The 17,708-nt window shown below is 37.7% G+C and overlaps 1 protein-coding gene across 17 annotated transcripts in view; it reads left to right on the top strand.

Annotated features, from left to right (window-relative positions):
* NRF1 (nuclear respiratory factor 1) overlaps nucleotides 1-17,708 on the top strand; it is a 136,846-nt gene that overhangs the window by 40,773 nt on the left and 78,365 nt on the right. For 15 of the 17 annotated variants that reach the window (XR_004484591.2, XR_004484592.2, XR_004484593.2 and 12 more), the window contains 3 exons: nucleotides 6,011-6,242; nucleotides 13,864-13,978; nucleotides 16,891-17,017. Coding sequence is in view for 11 of the 17 variants with exons in the window: in XM_033432478.2 (XP_033288369.1) it covers nucleotides 6,020-6,242; nucleotides 13,864-13,978; nucleotides 16,891-17,017 (465 nt within the window). In the remaining 6 variants the exon portion in view is untranslated. Of the gene's footprint in view, nucleotides 1-4,618; nucleotides 5,893-6,010; nucleotides 6,243-13,863; nucleotides 13,979-16,890; nucleotides 17,018-17,708 lie in introns of those variants that run through there. The other 2 variants (XM_049714501.1, XM_033432474.2) reach the window with 2 other exon arrangements.

The following is a 17,708-nucleotide window of genomic DNA, read 5'->3' as shown; positions in this document are numbered from 1 at the left end:
ACTCAAGTCATTATGAAGTTGTGTGGTAAAGCTTGTTTTTCTCACATATTGTATAAAAGCATTATTATTAACTGGGTTTCTTGGGTTGTTATTAATGAACATTTATAAATTTTATCAACATTGGAATGAAAAATATTGTGTGATTGCAGTCATAAATTAGTTTTAGATGCTCCAAATTAGGAAGTTAGCCTCACTCAAGGCAAGACTATTTCTAAACTTGAACTGGCAAGACTATTTCTAAACTTTCTTGTGCAGTTTTTGTTTGTTTTTTATTTTTGACTGCATTGGGTCTTCATTGCTGCGCGCGGGCTTTCTCTAGTTGCGGCGAGCAGGGACTACTCTTAGTTGCGGCGTGCGGGCTTCTCATTGCAGTGGCTTCTCTTGTTGCGGAGCAGGGGCTCTAGGCACCCAGGCTTCAGTAGTTGTGGCTCATGGGCTCCAGAGCGCAGGTTCAGCAGTTGTGGCTCACGGGCTCAGTTGCTCCACGGCATGTGGGATCTTCCCAGACCAGGGCTCGAACCTGTGTCCCCTGCATTGGCAGGCGGATTCCTAACCACTGCGCCACAGGGAAGCCCCTGTGCAGTTGTTTTAAAGTTTTTCCTGCTCTGGTGAAATTTTGACCTATTACCCGTTGTCTGCCCGAGAATCAAATATTGTCTTTGGCTTTAGGCTTTTTTGGGAAAGGCTGTTGTGTTGAGTAAAATTTCTATCCTAGTTATGAAATTTAGATTCTGGACATGTCTAGGAATTAAGTTGAGCCTCTTGGTTTTCCTGTCCCTCGTTTTGGCTGTAGACACTGTCTTGCTCTGAGACTTTCCGCTAGGCTGTTCTTGCAGCTTTTCTTTTGATATGGTAATGCTATTGATGAGACTAAGGCTTTCTCTTACTTTTAGTTATACCTTGATTGGGTATCCTGAACTGCTCTTCCAACTTTGATTTTTAAAATACTCTACACTTAATCTCATTATGTGTGGATTAGACTAAATTTAGCACCCTTAGATATTTTATCCAAATTCCAGTAGCTCCTTAGGTATTGTTGACTATAGCTACCAGCGTGCTCCTGACCAGAAAATCTGTTTTTCTGAGTTCTCTTCCATTATCTTTAGTCCCACGCCTGCTGGTCGATAATGGCAATAGTAGGAACTCCTCTGTACAAAACTGCCCCTCCTCCGATCCCTTATAGATCATATATTAAAGAAGAACCTTTAGATGAAGTATTTGTTGCATCCCAGGTGATGATCCAGGCTAAGAAACAGGTTTTAGTAAAATTGCTACCATGTTATGTTATTGTTTGGGGGGATGATTTTTTTTAAATGGAGTGTTGACTAATCTGCTGAACATCACTGGTTCCAGATAATAGACAGATATGCCTTTTTATTTGGATGTGATGTTTAGAATCACAGTTCATTACATGTTGCCCGGGCATTCATCTTGCTTTTCATATCTGTTCAGAGGAATCATTGTCGGGTCCATTCTCCATTTTGTGCACTCTCATAAAATTATGTTAGGGGCATTGGTTCCCTATAATTTCCTTATTTTAATGTTTTAGAGAGCGGTATTTGAGCCGTTGGAATTAATAGAATAAAGAAAGGCTTTTTAGATGCCTGACTCAAAATCTTTTGCACACAATTAAGAAAACCATATCCTCAGAGATGGATGTCTAATTTAAAGATGAGGAAATTGAGGCTCAGTCCTTCAAAAGTGGCCGTACCATTTTGCATTCCCACCAGCAATGAATGAGAATTCTGTTCCTCCATATCCTCATCAGCATTTGCTGGTGTTGGTGTTTTGGATTTTAGTTATTCTTGATGGGTGCAAAGTGTTATCTCATTGTTTTAATTTGCAATTATCTAATGACATATGATGCTGAACATCTTTTCACACACTTTTCATAGGTGTATCTTCTTTGGTGAGCTGTCTTATTCAGGTCTTCTGCCATTTTTTAATTGGGTTGTTTGTTTTCAATATTGTTCGGTTTTAAGAGTTGTATTTTGGAACATAGTCTTTTATCAGATGTGTCTTTTACAAATATATATATTTTCTCCCAGCCTGTGACTTGTCTTCTCATTATTTTTATAGTGTCTTTTGTAGAGCAGAAGAAGTTTTTAATTTTAATGAAGTCTAGCTTTTCAGTTCTTTCTTTCATGGATCGTGCCTTTGGTGTCATATCTAAAATGTCATCACCATACCCAAGTCATCTAGGTTTTATCCTGTGTCATCTTCTTGGAGTTTTATAGTTTTGCGTTTCACACTTAGGTCTATGATCCATTTTGAGTTACTTTTTGTGAAAGGTGTTAAGTCTGTGTTTAGATTCATTTTTTTGGCAGGTGGATGTCCAGTATTCCAGCACCATTTGTTGAAGACACTATCTTTGCTCCATTGTATTGCCTTTGCTCCTTTGTCAAAGATCAGTTGACTGTATTTATGGGGATCTGTTTCTGGGCTCTCTATTCTGTTTCATTGATCTGTTTGTCTATTCTTTTACCAGTACCACACTGCCTTGATTACTGTAGCTTTATAGTGAGTCTTGAAGTCAAGGAGTGTCAGTCTCCCAGCTTTATTCCTCTCCTTCAGTATTTTATTAGGGACTTCCCTGGTGGCACAGTGCTTGGGAATCCGCCTGCCAATGCAGGGGACACGGGTTCGATCCCTGGTCCGGGAAGATCCCACATGCTGCGTGTGCCACAACTACTGAGTCTGTGCTCTGGAGCCCGTGAGCCCCAACTACTGAAGGCCATGTACTTAGAGCCCGTGCTTTGCAACGAGAAGCCACTGCAATGAGAAGCCCACACACGGCAAGGAAGAGTAGCCCCCACTCACTGCAACTAGAGAAAGCCCACGTGCAGCAACAAAGACCCAACACAGCCAAAAATAAATAAATAAATAAAATAAAATATTGTATTAGCTATTCGGGGTCTTTTGCTTCTCCATATAAACTTTAGAACTAATTTGTCAATATCCATAAAATAACTTTCTGGGATTTTGATTGGGATTGCATTGAATCCATAGATCGTTAGGAAGAACTGACATCTTGAAATTATTGAGTCTTCCTATCCATGAACTGGAATATCTGTCTATTTTAGTTCTTTGATTTCTTTCATCAACGTTTTATAGTTTTCCTCATGATTTTGTACGTTATGTGAGATTTATACCTACGTGTTTCATATTTTTGGTTGATAATGTAAATGTTAATCGTGGTTTTTTAATTTCAAATTCTATTGTTTATTGCTGGTATATAGGAAAGCAGTTGGCTTTTGTATATAAACTTTGTATCCTACAACATTGCTATAATTACTCGTTCCAGGTTTTTTTTTTAATTGTTATTGATTCTTTTGGATTTCCTGCATAAACAAGCATGTCATCTGTGAACAAAGACAGTTTTATTTCTTTTTCTTGTCTTACTACATTGGCTAGGAATCCCACTACAATGTCAAAAAGGAGTGATGAGAGGGGACATCCTTATCTTGTTTCTCATCTTAGCGGGAAAGTTTCTAGTTTCTCACCATTAAGTATGATGCTAGCTGTAGATTTTTTGTAGATTTTTTCTTATCAATTTGAGGAAGATCCCCTCTCTTCCTAGTTTCCATTTCTTCCTTTTTAAGGCTGAGTAACATTCCATTGTATGTATGTCCACGTTTTGCTTACTAATTCATCTGTTAGTGAATAACTGGATTGCTTCCACCTTTTAGCTATTGTGAAAATGCTGCTATGAACATTGGTGTACAAATAGCCCTTTGAGACCCTACTTTCAGTTCTCCCAGCATAGCATCCAGAAGTGGAATTGCTGAATCATATGGTAATTCTTCTTAAAGTTTTTTGAGGACCAGTATGCATAGTTTGATATAAAAGGATGTTCACTTCACTGCTGTTTACAATACCAAAAATTTGAAAGCTGCTTTCCTATATATCAGTAGGTGATTGGTTGCATAATTATTGCACATCGATACAGTGAAGTGTTCTTTGGCTATTTAGAAAGGTCTGGTAGATTTGTATGTTTTGACATGTCAAAATGTCCAGATAGGGCTTCCCTGGTGGTGCAGTGGTTGAGAGTCCGCCTGCTGATGCATGGGACACGGGTTCGTGCCCCGGTCTGGGAAGATCCCACATGCTGCGGAGCGGCTAGGCCTGTGAGCCATGGCCGCTGAGCCTGTGCGTCCGGAGCCTGTGCTCAGCAGCAATGGGAAAGGCCACAACAGTGAGAGGCCCGCGTACCGCAAAAAAAAAAAAAAAAAAGTCCAGATATATTGTCAAAGAATAATACATGTATTGCGAACCTCTTTTTATTTTAAATCATATGTATGTACGTATGCTTCAAAAAAATTTTTAAGGTTAATATACTTCTCTGTAGGTTAGGGAGGAAGAAGAGGGGACAGATCATAAGTACACTAGGAGAGCAAACCTTTATCTTGCTACTGCATCATTTCATGGTTTATAAGAAACACAGTTTTATAAGCAGAAAAACCAATTTCAATAATCACATTTTGGGGACAAAATGTTTAACTCCCATTTGTGTTTGAAATATAAAGAAAATGTTAAGTATTTTACTTACTGTTTTTTGGGGGGTTTTTTTGGGGTTTTTTTTGCGGTACGTGGGCCTCTCACTGTTGTGGCCTCTCCCGTTGGGGAGCACAGGCTCCGGACGTGCAGGCTCAGCGGCCATGGCTCACGGGCCCAGCCGCTCCGCGGCATGTGGGATCTTCCCGGACCGGGGCACAAACCCATGTCCCCTGCATCGGCAGGCAGACTCCTAACCACTGCGCCACCAGGGAAGCCCTTACTTACTGTTTTTATGTCCACAATGTCATATGCTAGTCACCAGGATCTTTTAAATATCTTTTTTATCATTATATATAATATCAAGGATATTTATTGTTTTGTGACTTGAGGTATAAAATTAGCACAATGAATTTCCATCTGGTTGAGACAGACTGTCACTTGATTTAAGCAAATACACAAAAACCCACATTTACGAAATAATGCCGTTCCTGAGTAAGAAGGGGAACTTGCATTTGATTCCCAGTCCAACTGCATAGTAGGATAAATCCTGCACCAGCAGCAACACTTGTAAATTTGTGAAAATGAATTTTATCTTTCCTTAAAAAAATAAAATTTGTAATCCATCACACTTTCTTCCCTCACCCTTTAGTTTTTTGTATTGTTTTGTTTTGTTTTGTTTTTGCGGTACGCGGGCCTCTCACTGTTGTGGCCTCTCCCGTTGCGGAGCACAGGCTCCGGACGCGCAGGCTCAGCGGCCATGGCTCACGGGCCCAGCCTCTCCGCAGCATGTGGGATCTTTCCGGCCCGGGGCACGAAGCCGTGTCCCCTGCATCGGCAGGCGGACTCTCAACCACTGCGCCACCAGGGAAGTCCAGCCTTTAGTTTTTCATAAATGATAAAAATGAGCCAGTTATCAGAGAAGAAATAGTTCTTACTTCAAAAGATAAACAAACACAAAAAATAAGTTGCTGGTTCCTAATAGGAAAAATACATTTTAATAATTGTGCGACGAGAAGCTGCTTACGTACACATTGCAGATCAAATATTTGGAGTTAAGATGTCAGTCACATAGGTGGGTGATTGTAACTTTATTGCCATTAAAAGGTTTCAAATTGCATTCGTGCTTCTGTGTACACATAATGAAAAATGGGCAAAATAATGAAGATTGATAATTCCCTGCGTCTGCTGTCTAATTCTGCTGTCTGCTCTTCTACGATGCCGCGTCTCTAATTGTACACAGTTAGTGATAGCTAGGAGTATAAAGTTGTTGCCCATCAATAAAAATCACACAGTTGGTTAAAAAAAAACTATCAAAATAGTTTCACACAAGGAAAATATTCTATTTTTATGTCATTGGAATGATGCTCCCCATTTCCTACGACTTGGTGTGGTGAGGTATGTAGTAAAATCAAAGGCTTGTCAGAGTTCCTCTGCTCTTGAGGAAAATATCTCTTATTTTAAGCATTGGAATATATTACACACTGAATCCTGTTCTTTGCCTTTTTTCTGACAGTAGATCTTCATGGAGGAACACGGAGTGACCCAAACTGAACACATGGCTACCATAGAAGCCCATGCAGTGGCGCAGCAAGTTCAGCAGGTCCATGTGGCTACCTACACTGAACACAGTATGTTGAGTGCTGATGAAGACTCACCTTCTTCTCCTGAAGACACCTCGTATGATGATTCAGACATACTCAACTCCACAGCGGCTGATGAGGTAACAGCCCATCTGGCTGCTGCAGGTAATGTTTGTATTGGAAGCTCTTCATTTTTGGCTTAACTCTGATACTGTGCTTATCTGAAAGAACCTAGGATACAGGCACTCACATTTATTGTCATCATATCTTCATGATTTCTTTTTAAGCCTTAAATTTATAACTTGTACGTGTATTACACTGAGACTTAAGTTGCAGGCTCATGTACTATTAGTGATAAAAACTTTGGTTTTGTTTTTTCCTCCATTCCAGCACTCTTCACTTTTTTAAAAAAATTCATTCATTTATTAATTAATTTTTTTTTATGGCTGCATTGGGTCTTCATTGCTGCACGCGAGCTTTCTCTGGTTGCCACGAGCGGGGCTATTCTTCGTTGTGGTGCATGGGTTTCTTATTGCAGTGGCTTCTCTTTGTTGCAGAGCACAGGCTCTAGGTGCGTGAGCTTCAGTAGTTGTGGCATGCGGGTTCAGTAGTTGTGGCTCACAGGCTAGAGCGCAGGCTCAGTAGTTGTGGTGCACGGGCTTAGTGGCTCTGCAGCATGTGGGATCTTCCCAGACCAGGCCTCGAACCTGTGTCCCCTGCATTGGCAGGCAGATTCTTAACCATTGTGCCACCAGGGAAGTCCCCACTCTTCACTTTTAACTCAAGCATTTAGTCCATTTACATTAAATGTAATCACTGATATATTTGGGTTTAAATTTATCATGTTTACTATATGCTTTCCCTTTGTCTCACTTGTTCTGTTTACTTTTCCTTCAATTTTCTTTTGGAGTGATTGAAAAGTTTTTGTTTCATTTTTTTCTTGTTAGTTTGGAAGTTATGCATACTTTTGCTATTAGTGGTACACCTAGAAATATACACCCTTCACTTATTTCAGAGTCTTATGTAAATGGTACTTTTGTTCTTTTTAGGGATAATGCAAGTTTCTTAGAACACTTGAATTTCATTCCCCTGCTTCTGACCTATATGCTGTTGTTGTTCTGTGTGTTAATTCTTTGTATATTTTAAGCCCTATATGACATTATTTTTGTTTTATACATAGTCAATGTTAATTTTCCCCCTTATATCCCACTTGCCTTCTGAGAATTTTTCTTCTGCCTAAAGATACCATTTTATTTCCTTCAGCGTGGTTCTGCTAGTAGTAAAGTCTCTTAGTTTTTGCTTACCTGAGAATGTCTTTATTTAACCTTCAGTCTTGAAGGATGGTCTCCCTAGGTGTGGAATTCTAGGTTGGCAGTTATTTTCTCTCCTCATATTGAAGATGCTATTCCACTGTCTCTGGTTTCCATTCTTGCTTTTGAGCATTCAGCTTTTTCATTCTAACAGCTGTTCCTTGGAAGGTTATCTCCCACACAGACCCCTCCTCCACTGCTTTTAAGATTTTCTCTGTCTTTAGTTTTTGTGATATAGCTGGCTCTGGATTTCTTCTCATTTATTCTGTTTACAGTTCCTTTAAACATCTTGAATCTTTGGATTGATGTCTTTCATCAATTCTGGAAAATCTTAGCCATACATTTTGCTTCAGTTTTGCGTCCCCTCCATTCCGTCTCTTTTCCTTCTTTGACTCCAATTAAATATATTAGTCTTCATATTGAAGCCTTTATGTCTCTTTCCTTCTGTTCTGTATTACTACCCTTTGGTCTCTTCATGCTTCATTCTATGTAGTTTCTGCAGACGGTCTTCCAGTTTATTAATTTTTTTCTTCAGCTATGTCTAAGGTGATTTTAAGTCTGTCCATTGAGTTATTAGTTTTGGTAATGGTTTTGTTTTCTAGTTTTAGAATTTCTAGTGTTTTTTTTCTCCCTCCCAAATTTGCAGTATTACAGTTTTCAGTTATTATAGAAAAAATATTTTTTTTGTTAATATCTATGAGAAAAGTAAGAGTTATGATTTTACAGGCCATTTAGTCATTTTACTTTCTGAAGTGCCTATGGGTCTGTTCCTGTGATATGTTACTAGTGCTGTTTCTTGTTCATGTTGGTTTTTCTCTTCACATATTGGTTATATTTGGATGAATGCTGGATGTGTGTGTGTTTGGAAAACCATTTTTAGAAATAATTTGGGAACTAGAATAATATTATCCGCCTCTAGAGAGGATTTTTGTTTGCGTCTACCAAATGCCTGAGGGCACTAGCAATCCTGGATCATCTTAATCCAATTTAAGGTTTTGAGGTTTTCTTTTTCTTTTCTTTTTTTTTTTTGTGGTACGCAGGCCTCTCACTGTTGTGGCCTCTCCTGTTGCGGAGCACAGGTTCCAGACACGCAGGCTCAGTGGCCATGGCTCACGGGCCCAGCCGCTCTGCGGCACGTGGGATCTTCCCAGACGGGAGCACGAACCTGTGTCCCCAGCATCGGCAGGCAGACTCTCAAGCACTGTGCCACCAGGGAAGCCCAGGTTTTGAGGTTTTCTTCTGGGCCTCTAAATGACTTAAAGCTGAGTGATACTTTGTATCATTCTCTTTGCTATTTACATCGTATATTTAGCACTGTGTGGAAGACTACATGTAGACCATGCCTGGATGGGTCTAATATTGTATAAGGAACACTGATGTTAGAAGATACTTAGGAAAAGCTGGACAGGAAATCAATGATCAGAAATGGCCAAAATACTACATTTTTTTTTTTAGTTTATGCTGTATTTAAGGTGAAGAAGACAGCTGCAATGAAAATAAACTTATTCCTATCAGGTGTTATCTATTGTGTATTTCTGTAATGGTGAATTTAAAAATAAGGCTTAGTGACAAAACACACATAAAATGTTTGTGAAATATTTGTTTTGAAATTTTTATACTTCCCAGAAGAGGGCATCCTAACACAATAAATCCAGTTCAACTTCTTTCCTAGGATGGAAGATGCTTTTGAGGCACAGTTTTGCGACATTACTGTACTGCACTGTCATAGTTTTAAGATTAGAAAAGAACTTTAACCCTTTCATGTGGCAGATGTGGAAACTGAGGCCCAACTGGTAGAAATGATTTACCACTGAATCATTCAACAGTTATTGAGGAATTATCAATATTATATGCCTTATATTATTATATATAGATACTGTGAACAAAGACTGGCAAGAGCTTGCTCCTAAAGGAGCTTACAGACCAGTGGTGGAGAGAAGGGTACAAATATAAAGTAAAATAATTTCATAAAGCACTGATGGCTCTGAAGAATATAATGAAGTGTAAGGTAAACAGAGCAGGAGGGGTAGCTGGTTACTGCTTTTTCTAATCCTGTTTCCTTCTCTCTCTCTACTGAAGTAACCACTATTCTGAATTTGGTCTTTATCATTCTCTTACATGTCTTTCATATTTTTTTGTATGTGTTTTATCAGTAAACAATATTTAACATTGTTTTTGCATGTGTTAAATTGTATATAAATGGTATCACTCTGATATTTTTTGTCTAACAGTGTTTACTTCATTCAGTATTATTTTTCTGAGATTCATTTATGTTGATAATGTGGCTAGATGTTTTCATTTTGACTGTTATTTAGTATTCCATTCATTATCTAAGTATGTTGTATATTGGGAGAACACTTAGGTTGTTTATAATTTTTTGGTATTTACAATTGCTGCAAATGAAAATTATTTTATATGTTTTCTTGTACACATTGAGAGATCTCTTGGCTTTGGTTTTCAAAGTTCTTTTGACAGTGTCCCACAGTAATGCATTGTGATCTAGAATAAACAGATGCACATATAACTAAAATAACAATTTCTCATGAAGCAATACTTACTCCTCCTGCAAGTGACACACTCTCATGTGTTCTAATCTCTTTATTCCATTTTATTAAAAAAACAGAAACAAAAACTACTCATGAGCCACCAACAGGTGGAAATCCGCAGTTTGAAAAGCACTGCTTAAAAAAACAAAACAAAACAAAAACACTGCTTGAGGGTATAACCAGGAGGGGAATTGGAGGGCAAAGATAGGCACATTTTCAACTTTACTAGATATCTCAAGTGTCTTTCCAAATAGTTTTATTCATTTGCATTCCTACAAGCAGTGTACTAGAGTGCCTGTTGCTTCTCATCCTCACCACATTTGATATTGTCAATTGTTTTTCATTTTTGCCAGTCCGATGGGTATGAAGCAGTGTCTCAGTGTTGGTTTAAATTGCTTGTCTGAGCAAGAGGTTCCAGCCAGTGAGGGAAGACAAGATAGAGCATCATGTCAGAACTTTATTGACTATTAACTTTTCTTATTTTGCATATTTCCTTTGTCCATTTTCGAAATGTATTGTCTTTTTTTTTTAAACAGTTATTGATATTTTTTAATACTAGTGTTTTCTTGGTAATATGTATTGCAATTATCTCCTAGTTTGTTGCCCACTCCCTCCCCAATTTTTTGTTACTTCTTTTCGTCCATAAAGGTTTTGATTTATATTATTGTGAAATTATTAGTGTTTTACCTTACAGTTTATGCTTTTGGAGTCTTGTTTAAGCAGTTCTTCTTAACCCTGAGTTTATAAATACTTTCCAGTAGTTTATTGTAGAAGTTATAAAGTTTATTTTTGTTGTTTTATTGATGTTTTTGTTTTACATTTAGCCCTTTAATCCACCTGGAATTTATTTTCGTGTATAGTATGATGTATGAATCTACTTTCATTATTTTTCCATGCAGACAGTCAGTTACTCCGGCACCATACTTTTAATTATCCATCCTTTTCCCACCTCTGTCTTCTGACACAGAAGGGTGTTTGTGAACTCTCGAGTCAGTTGTGTTGGTTTATTTGTCTATCTTTCAGTCAGTTCCACTCTGTCTTAAAGACTGTAGCCTTATAGTAACTACTGATACTTGGTAGGATGAGTGCCTCTGCCTCCTTTTTAAAATCTTCAGAAATTGTTTTGGCTATTCTTAGGCCTTTGCACTTCCATTTAAAATTGAGAATAACTTTATCAAGTTCCACACAAAAAAATGAGGATTTTTATTTAAACTGCATTAATTAATTAATTTAGTTAAGCAGCTTTATTCATAATACCTAAAACTAGAAATAGCCAAAGTGACCATCAGTAGAATAATGGATAAACTGTGGTTTATTCATACTCTGGAGTATTACTCAGCAATAAAAAGGAACAATCTACTGATACATATAACAACATGGACAAATCTTAAAAAAATTATTCTAATTGAAAGAAATCTTACACAAAAGGGTAGACACTGTATGATTCCATTAATTTGAAGCTCTAGAATAGGCAAAACTAACGTAGGGTGAAAAAACAATAATTGTGTTCTTATGGTGGGAGGTACCGTGGGAACTGATTGGGAAGGGACATGAGAGAAATTTTGTAGTGATGATACTATTATATATCTTAGTAGGGGATTGGATTTCATAGTTGTATGCATTTTTGAAAATTTATTGAATGATTTGTACATTTTGTAATATGTAAATTTTACCTCAAAAGAAAAAAATTGTGAATAAATATTAAACTCTAGCTAATGATATTCCTACTGAAGTATTTAGGGGGATCATACTGCAGTTTACTTTGAAATGCATTAAAAAAAACCCAATATGGGTTGATGAACGTGTAGAAAGATGGATAGTTACATATACTAAAATGTTAATGGTAGAATCTAGGTGGTAGATATATGAATGTTCACTGTAAAGGTCTTTCAACTTTGCTATATATGTTAAAGTTTTTTTAATATATTTTAAAGTTTTAATAATAAAATGTTGGACTCCCACAACTCAATAGCATAACAAATAACCTGATTTTAAAATGGACAAAGGACTTGAATAGACATCTCCCTAAAGACATACAAATGGCCAAAAAGTAAGTATATGAAAAGATGCTCAACATCACTAATCATCAGGGACATATAAATTAAAACCACAGTTGAGAGAACACCTCACCCCTGTTAGGATGGCTATTATCAGAAAACCAAAAAATAAGTATTGGCGAGGATGTGGAGAAATTGGAACCCTTGTATGCTGTTGGTGAGAATGTAAAATGGTTCAGCCCCTGTGGAAAACAGTATGAAAGTTCCTTAAAAAATTAAAAATAACAGCTACCATATGATGCAGCAATTCTACCTATGGATGTTTATTCAAAAGAATTGAAGTCAGGATCTCGTAGAGATATTTGCATTCCTGTATTCATTGCAGCATTATTCACAGTAGTCAAGATGTGGAAACAGCCTAAATGTCCATTGACAGATGAATGGATAAAGGAAGTGTGGTATGTATATATGGAATATTATTCAGCCTTAAAGAAAGAGGAAATCCTACCGTATATGACAACATGGATGAACCTTGAGGGCATTATGCTAAGTTAGATACACCAGGTCAGAAGGACAGCTACTGCATGGTTCCACTTATATGAGGTATCATATTCAAACTCTTAGAAGCAGAGAGTAGAATGGTGGCTGCCAGGGGCTGGGGTGTGGAAATGGGGAGTTGCTGTTAACAGCATAAAGTTTCAGTGCTGCCAGATGAATACGTTTCTAGAGATCTACTATACAACATTGTGCCTATAGTTAACAGTACTGTACTGTACACTTAAAATTTTGTTAAGGCAGTCGATCTCATGTTAAGTGTTATTACCTCAATTTTTAAAAAATTAAATGTTGGAAAAAATGCATCAATAAGATTTTTTTCCTCTTCCAGCTGTTTATGATGGAAAGGAAGGTAAAAGGCATTAATTTATTTTTTAATTACTTTGGGGCTCTTTAGAGGAGTTTATTTAAGTCAGACTGAGTATACTACTAAACAACATGTAGAGAGGCTCATCTAGATTAAAATAGGGAGGCCTATTTTAATTGAGCCACTTATAGAACGTATATGCTAGGATAACGTGAGCACTTAAACCTAATTTTCATTTAAGCCTTTTACAGGTTCACAAATAGGGATGAAGGTGGATTGTCGGGTTTTTTGTTTTGTTTAAAAAAAGGAATGCCCTTGATATGTTGAGATTGCATGAATCGGAGACTGTAATAATTCCTTGAGGCGCCTACCCTTTCTTTCAGTTATTAGTTTCAGGGCAAACCAGACCAAATTTTATTAACATTTTTTCCTTAGAGTGGGACAGTTTTCATCTCTTTCCTGCCAGGATGCTTTCATCAACATGACCTTGTGGTCAACAGCTCCATTTAGGGCATAATTCTCAGATATAGAAAAAAAAAATTTCCGATTAAGATGGTATCCTTCTAGATATTTCTCTTATATGTGGTGTGGTGGTATTGGAGTTCCAGGTATGAGTGATTTTCTCTGACTTCCTTAACTTGGCAGTTTCTTGGAGTAATGGATAGAGGGACACGGGGATGGAAACGAAATTTGAAATCTGCGACTTTTTTGTTTTGGCAAACTGTTCCTCTCAATGCTGCAATTTCATCTAGCACCTTGGAGAATATTGCCTTAACAGTATGGGTATGCTGACAAAACAAAACAAAAAAACACATTATATAAAAATTCAAGCTGGTGTGTGGCGGGGAAGTATAAGTCATTTACTTTTTAAAAAGATTTGTTGTAAGTTTTAATGGTAAACTAAAAAATGATCCATGTTGAACAGTGGTGAAGTATATTGATATCAGGAGTATCTATATTTATTGATAACATATGAGGAAATAAGTGCTACTTTTTTGTACCTCTAATTGTTTTCTGCCTTGTATAGCTAACAGGCTCTGCCTAATCTCAGCGCATCCCTTCTTATTTCAGGTCCTGTGGGAATGGCTGCTGCTGCTGCTGTGGCAACAGGAAAGAAACGGAAACGGCCTCATGTGTTTGAGTCTAATCCGTCTATCCGGAAGAGACAGCAAACACGTTTGCTTAGGTGAGGGCTTCCTTTCTCATATTGTTGCTGTTCCTCAAATACTTTATGGAGTGGATGACAGAGTTAGACTATACCTTATTAGGTTCATCCAGGGACACCAAGTTAAATTCTTTGATGACAGAATTAGACTTTAAAGTACTCTTGCAAGATAAATAAATGAAACTAGAAGTATGATTAACAGATGAGTAGTATCACATTAATTCATTCAGAGAAAACTTATATGCCTGCTATGTGCCAGGCATTGTTCTAGGCCTTGGGAATACAACAGTTAACAAAATAAATTCCCTTAACGAGCTTATATTCTAGTGGAGGAAAAAAGAAAATAAACAGGTATGTAATACGTCAGATGATGAAAGTGCTATGGGAAAAAACAAAGCAGAGTAAGGAAAATAGAAAGGTTTAGGGGATTAGGGGGGATATAGTAGTTTCTCTTTTTCTATAGGAATGGTCTTCTTTCATAAGCCAACCTTTGAACAGAGACCTGAAGTAAGCATAAGGGCAACCATGTTGATCTCTAGGGGAAGAACTTTTTGGGCAGAGGAAATAGTAAGAGCAAAGGTTCTGAAGTGGGAAGGAATGTGTTAGACATGTTTGAGGAACAACTAGGGAAAGAATGAGAGGAGGTGTGGTCAGAGTAGTAGTGGAGAGCCACACCATGGCATCTTCTGGTCCAATATAAGGGCTTTGACTCTTACTCGGAGTGACATAGGAAGTCAATGAAGACTTTTGGTCAAAGCAATGATATGATCTGGCTTATGTTTTAAAAGTATCACTCAGGCTACTGTGTTGAGAATAGTCTCTGGGGGTACAAGAATGGAAGCAGGGAGACCAATTAGGTGGTTATTGTAGTAATCCAGGCCAGAAATGACAGTGTCTTAAAAACCAATGTGGCAGTAGCAAAGGCAGCAAGAGGTGGTCAGGTTCTGGATGTATTTCAAAAGTAACCCCAATATGATTCCTTGATGGATTGGATGTGCTGTGTGAGAGAAAAAAAGGAGTGAAGGGTGACCTCAGGGTTTCTGGTCTGATTCCTGGAAGGATTGAGATGACACTTACTGGAAGAGGATCAAGTATGAGAGTGAGGGTAGGGCAGAATCAGGAATTTGGTTTGGACACGTTAAGTCTGTGATACCTCTTAACCATTAAGTGGAGATACAGAATAAGCAGTTGGGTATATGAGTCTATAATTCAAAGGAGAGACCTTAGCTGAAGATACAAGCACATAGGTAGTATTTGAAACTATGAGTCTGGAAGAGACCACCTAGGGAATGAGTGTGGACCGAAGTACTTTACCCCTTAGGGGTTAGAGAAATGAGAGGAATTATCAAAGGAGTCTAAGAAGTGAGTCAGGAGGAAAACCAAGAGAGTGGTATTCTGGAAACCAAGTGCAAAAAGTGTTTCAAGAAGGAGGGCATGTGATCAGCACTGTCAAATGCTGCTGACAGGTTGAGTAAGATGCAAATTGACCATTAGATTTAGCAACATGGAGGTCATGATTGAACTTGACAAGGGTGTTTTCAAAGGAGTAGTAAGGATGAAAGGACTGGAGTGTCTTCAAGACAGAATGGGAAGAGAGGAATTAGAGACAGTGAATATATTTTCGATCTTCATTCCTTCAAGGAATGCCACCAAATTTCTTGTTTGGTATGTGGTCCTTTGCTCAGTTTTATTTCTTCTGAAGAGTTTGTAGGTTGCAAAGAAAGATTATTACACAGATGTGGTGCATGGAGGACTTAATATTTTGACAGGTTGCATAACATGTATTCATATATGATAAGAAATTTAGTCTATAAAATGTTCCAGAAGTTTCTTCTTGTAGTGTTTTAAATACTATATCCAAATACTTAAGATGTTTACTGGAATGTTGAATTCAGAGTGCCAGCCCATGTAAATGATATGTGACAAAAGCTGGAAAATATAGTCTATATTAAGAACATAAGTAAGAAACTGAAGGGAAAATCCAGAAAGTATTTAACAGTAGCTTTCAGCAAAGAAGTTATATACCACTAGATGGGCCAAAAAATTTCCTTTCCTTTAATGATAAATTCCATTTCCTTTAATGATAGTACAGGCAGGAGGAATTAGAATGTATTATTTATAGAAATATTTTTTCTATAATGGGCATAGACACAATAGTGCATGCTTTTGGAGAAAGATGGAAAACTTTCTTGTGATATGTTGGCTTTGCTTCATTTGAATTGGCATGACTCACCAGTCCCTTGAAAGGGTAGACCAAGTTCCCAGAAGAATTATAGGATGTAGAACTTTAATCTCCCATGATTTCAGAGGGAAAGGACAGTGTTTCTCTTTCATCCAATGTTGATATATTTGAAAAAGCTCTTTTACTCCATCCTCATTTGTAAAATACTTCGGGACTAAGAATTATTGTTTATATCACAATGAAAATCTGCAAATGGCAACATTTTTGAAGTAGTATTTTTGGATAAAATTATGTCAGTAAGACATAAACAATGATTATATCGGTCAAAGAAATTAGAAGCAGGTGATTTAAGGCCCCTTCATTAAACATGGAGTTGATATAATAAAGTCTATAAGAGGATATCTCAGCATTAATCTTTGCAGCAGTAAGAGAAAACCCCTTTGGTATTGATGAGATCAGGAAGTATGATACTCGCTGTGTTCAGCATTGTGTCATGGCTGTGTCCTGAGGTAAACCTGAGGTAGACCCTTATATCTATCAGTGAGCTAATCGTGGGTCTTCAGGACAAAGGTATGCGCATATTTCTGCTGAACAGGATATTAAACCTCACACGCTTCCTTTTCACAATTCAGGTAAAAGAAACATATCTAATCAGAATAAATTGTCCCAAGTCAAAGTAAATCTTGTGTCTGTATCGCTGTAATTTCTACCTTCTTTAACTGTTTTTGTTTCTTTTCATTCTCTGATTCAGGAAACTTCGAGCCACATTAGATGAATATACTACTCGAGTAGGACAGCAAGCTATTGTCCTTTGTATCTCACCCTCCAAACCCAACCCTGTCTTTAAAGTGTTCGGTGCAGCACCTTTGGAGAATGTGGTAAGAAAACTTGAGTTGTGTTCTCAGATACCGTTTGTTTTCTGTGGGTTGTTGTTCATATTTTTTTGATCCTTAGTCTAGCACAATAGTATTCTATCTTCCCTTCATCCAGAGGTTGGAGTTGGGCCTGGTTTTCAAACTCCTTTATGCAGATCAAAATAAAAAGATCATTTCTGTTTCTACTTTCCATAACAAGGTATTTTACCTCATCAGATGCAATGGAAAAAATGACATTGTGTTCTTTAAGAAACCAATGCAAGATTTTGTAAGAATATTACTGATTATGTCAGAAACAAATGGTGTTTACTCAAGATGTGAACTTCATGAGGCAAACCTGGGAGCATTTTATTGATCACTGATATCTGAGTTGCATATTTTATTTTATTTTTTTAACTTAAAAAATAATTAATTTTTTGGCTGCGTTGGGTCTTCGTTGCTGCACTCGAGCTTTCTCTAGTTGCAGCGGGCGGGAGCTACTCTTCGTTGTGGTGCACGGGCTTCTCATTGCGGTGGCTTCTCTTGTTGCGGAGCACGGGCTCTAGGTGCGTGGGCTTCAGGAGTTGTGGTACCGTGGACTCAGTATTTGTGGCTTGCAGGCTCTAGAGCACAGGCTCAGTAGTTGTGGTGCACATGCTTAGTTGCTCTGCAGCATGTGGGATCTCCCCAGACCAGGGATTGAACCCATGTCCCC

This window comes from Orcinus orca, chromosome 9 (genome assembly GCF_937001465.1).
Source record: "Orcinus orca chromosome 9, mOrcOrc1.1, whole genome shotgun sequence".
Classification (NCBI taxonomy): domain Eukaryota; kingdom Metazoa; phylum Chordata; class Mammalia; order Artiodactyla; family Delphinidae; genus Orcinus; species Orcinus orca.
Note: the sequence above shows the minus strand (reverse complement) of the source record. Positions and strands in the feature narration are given on the sequence as shown.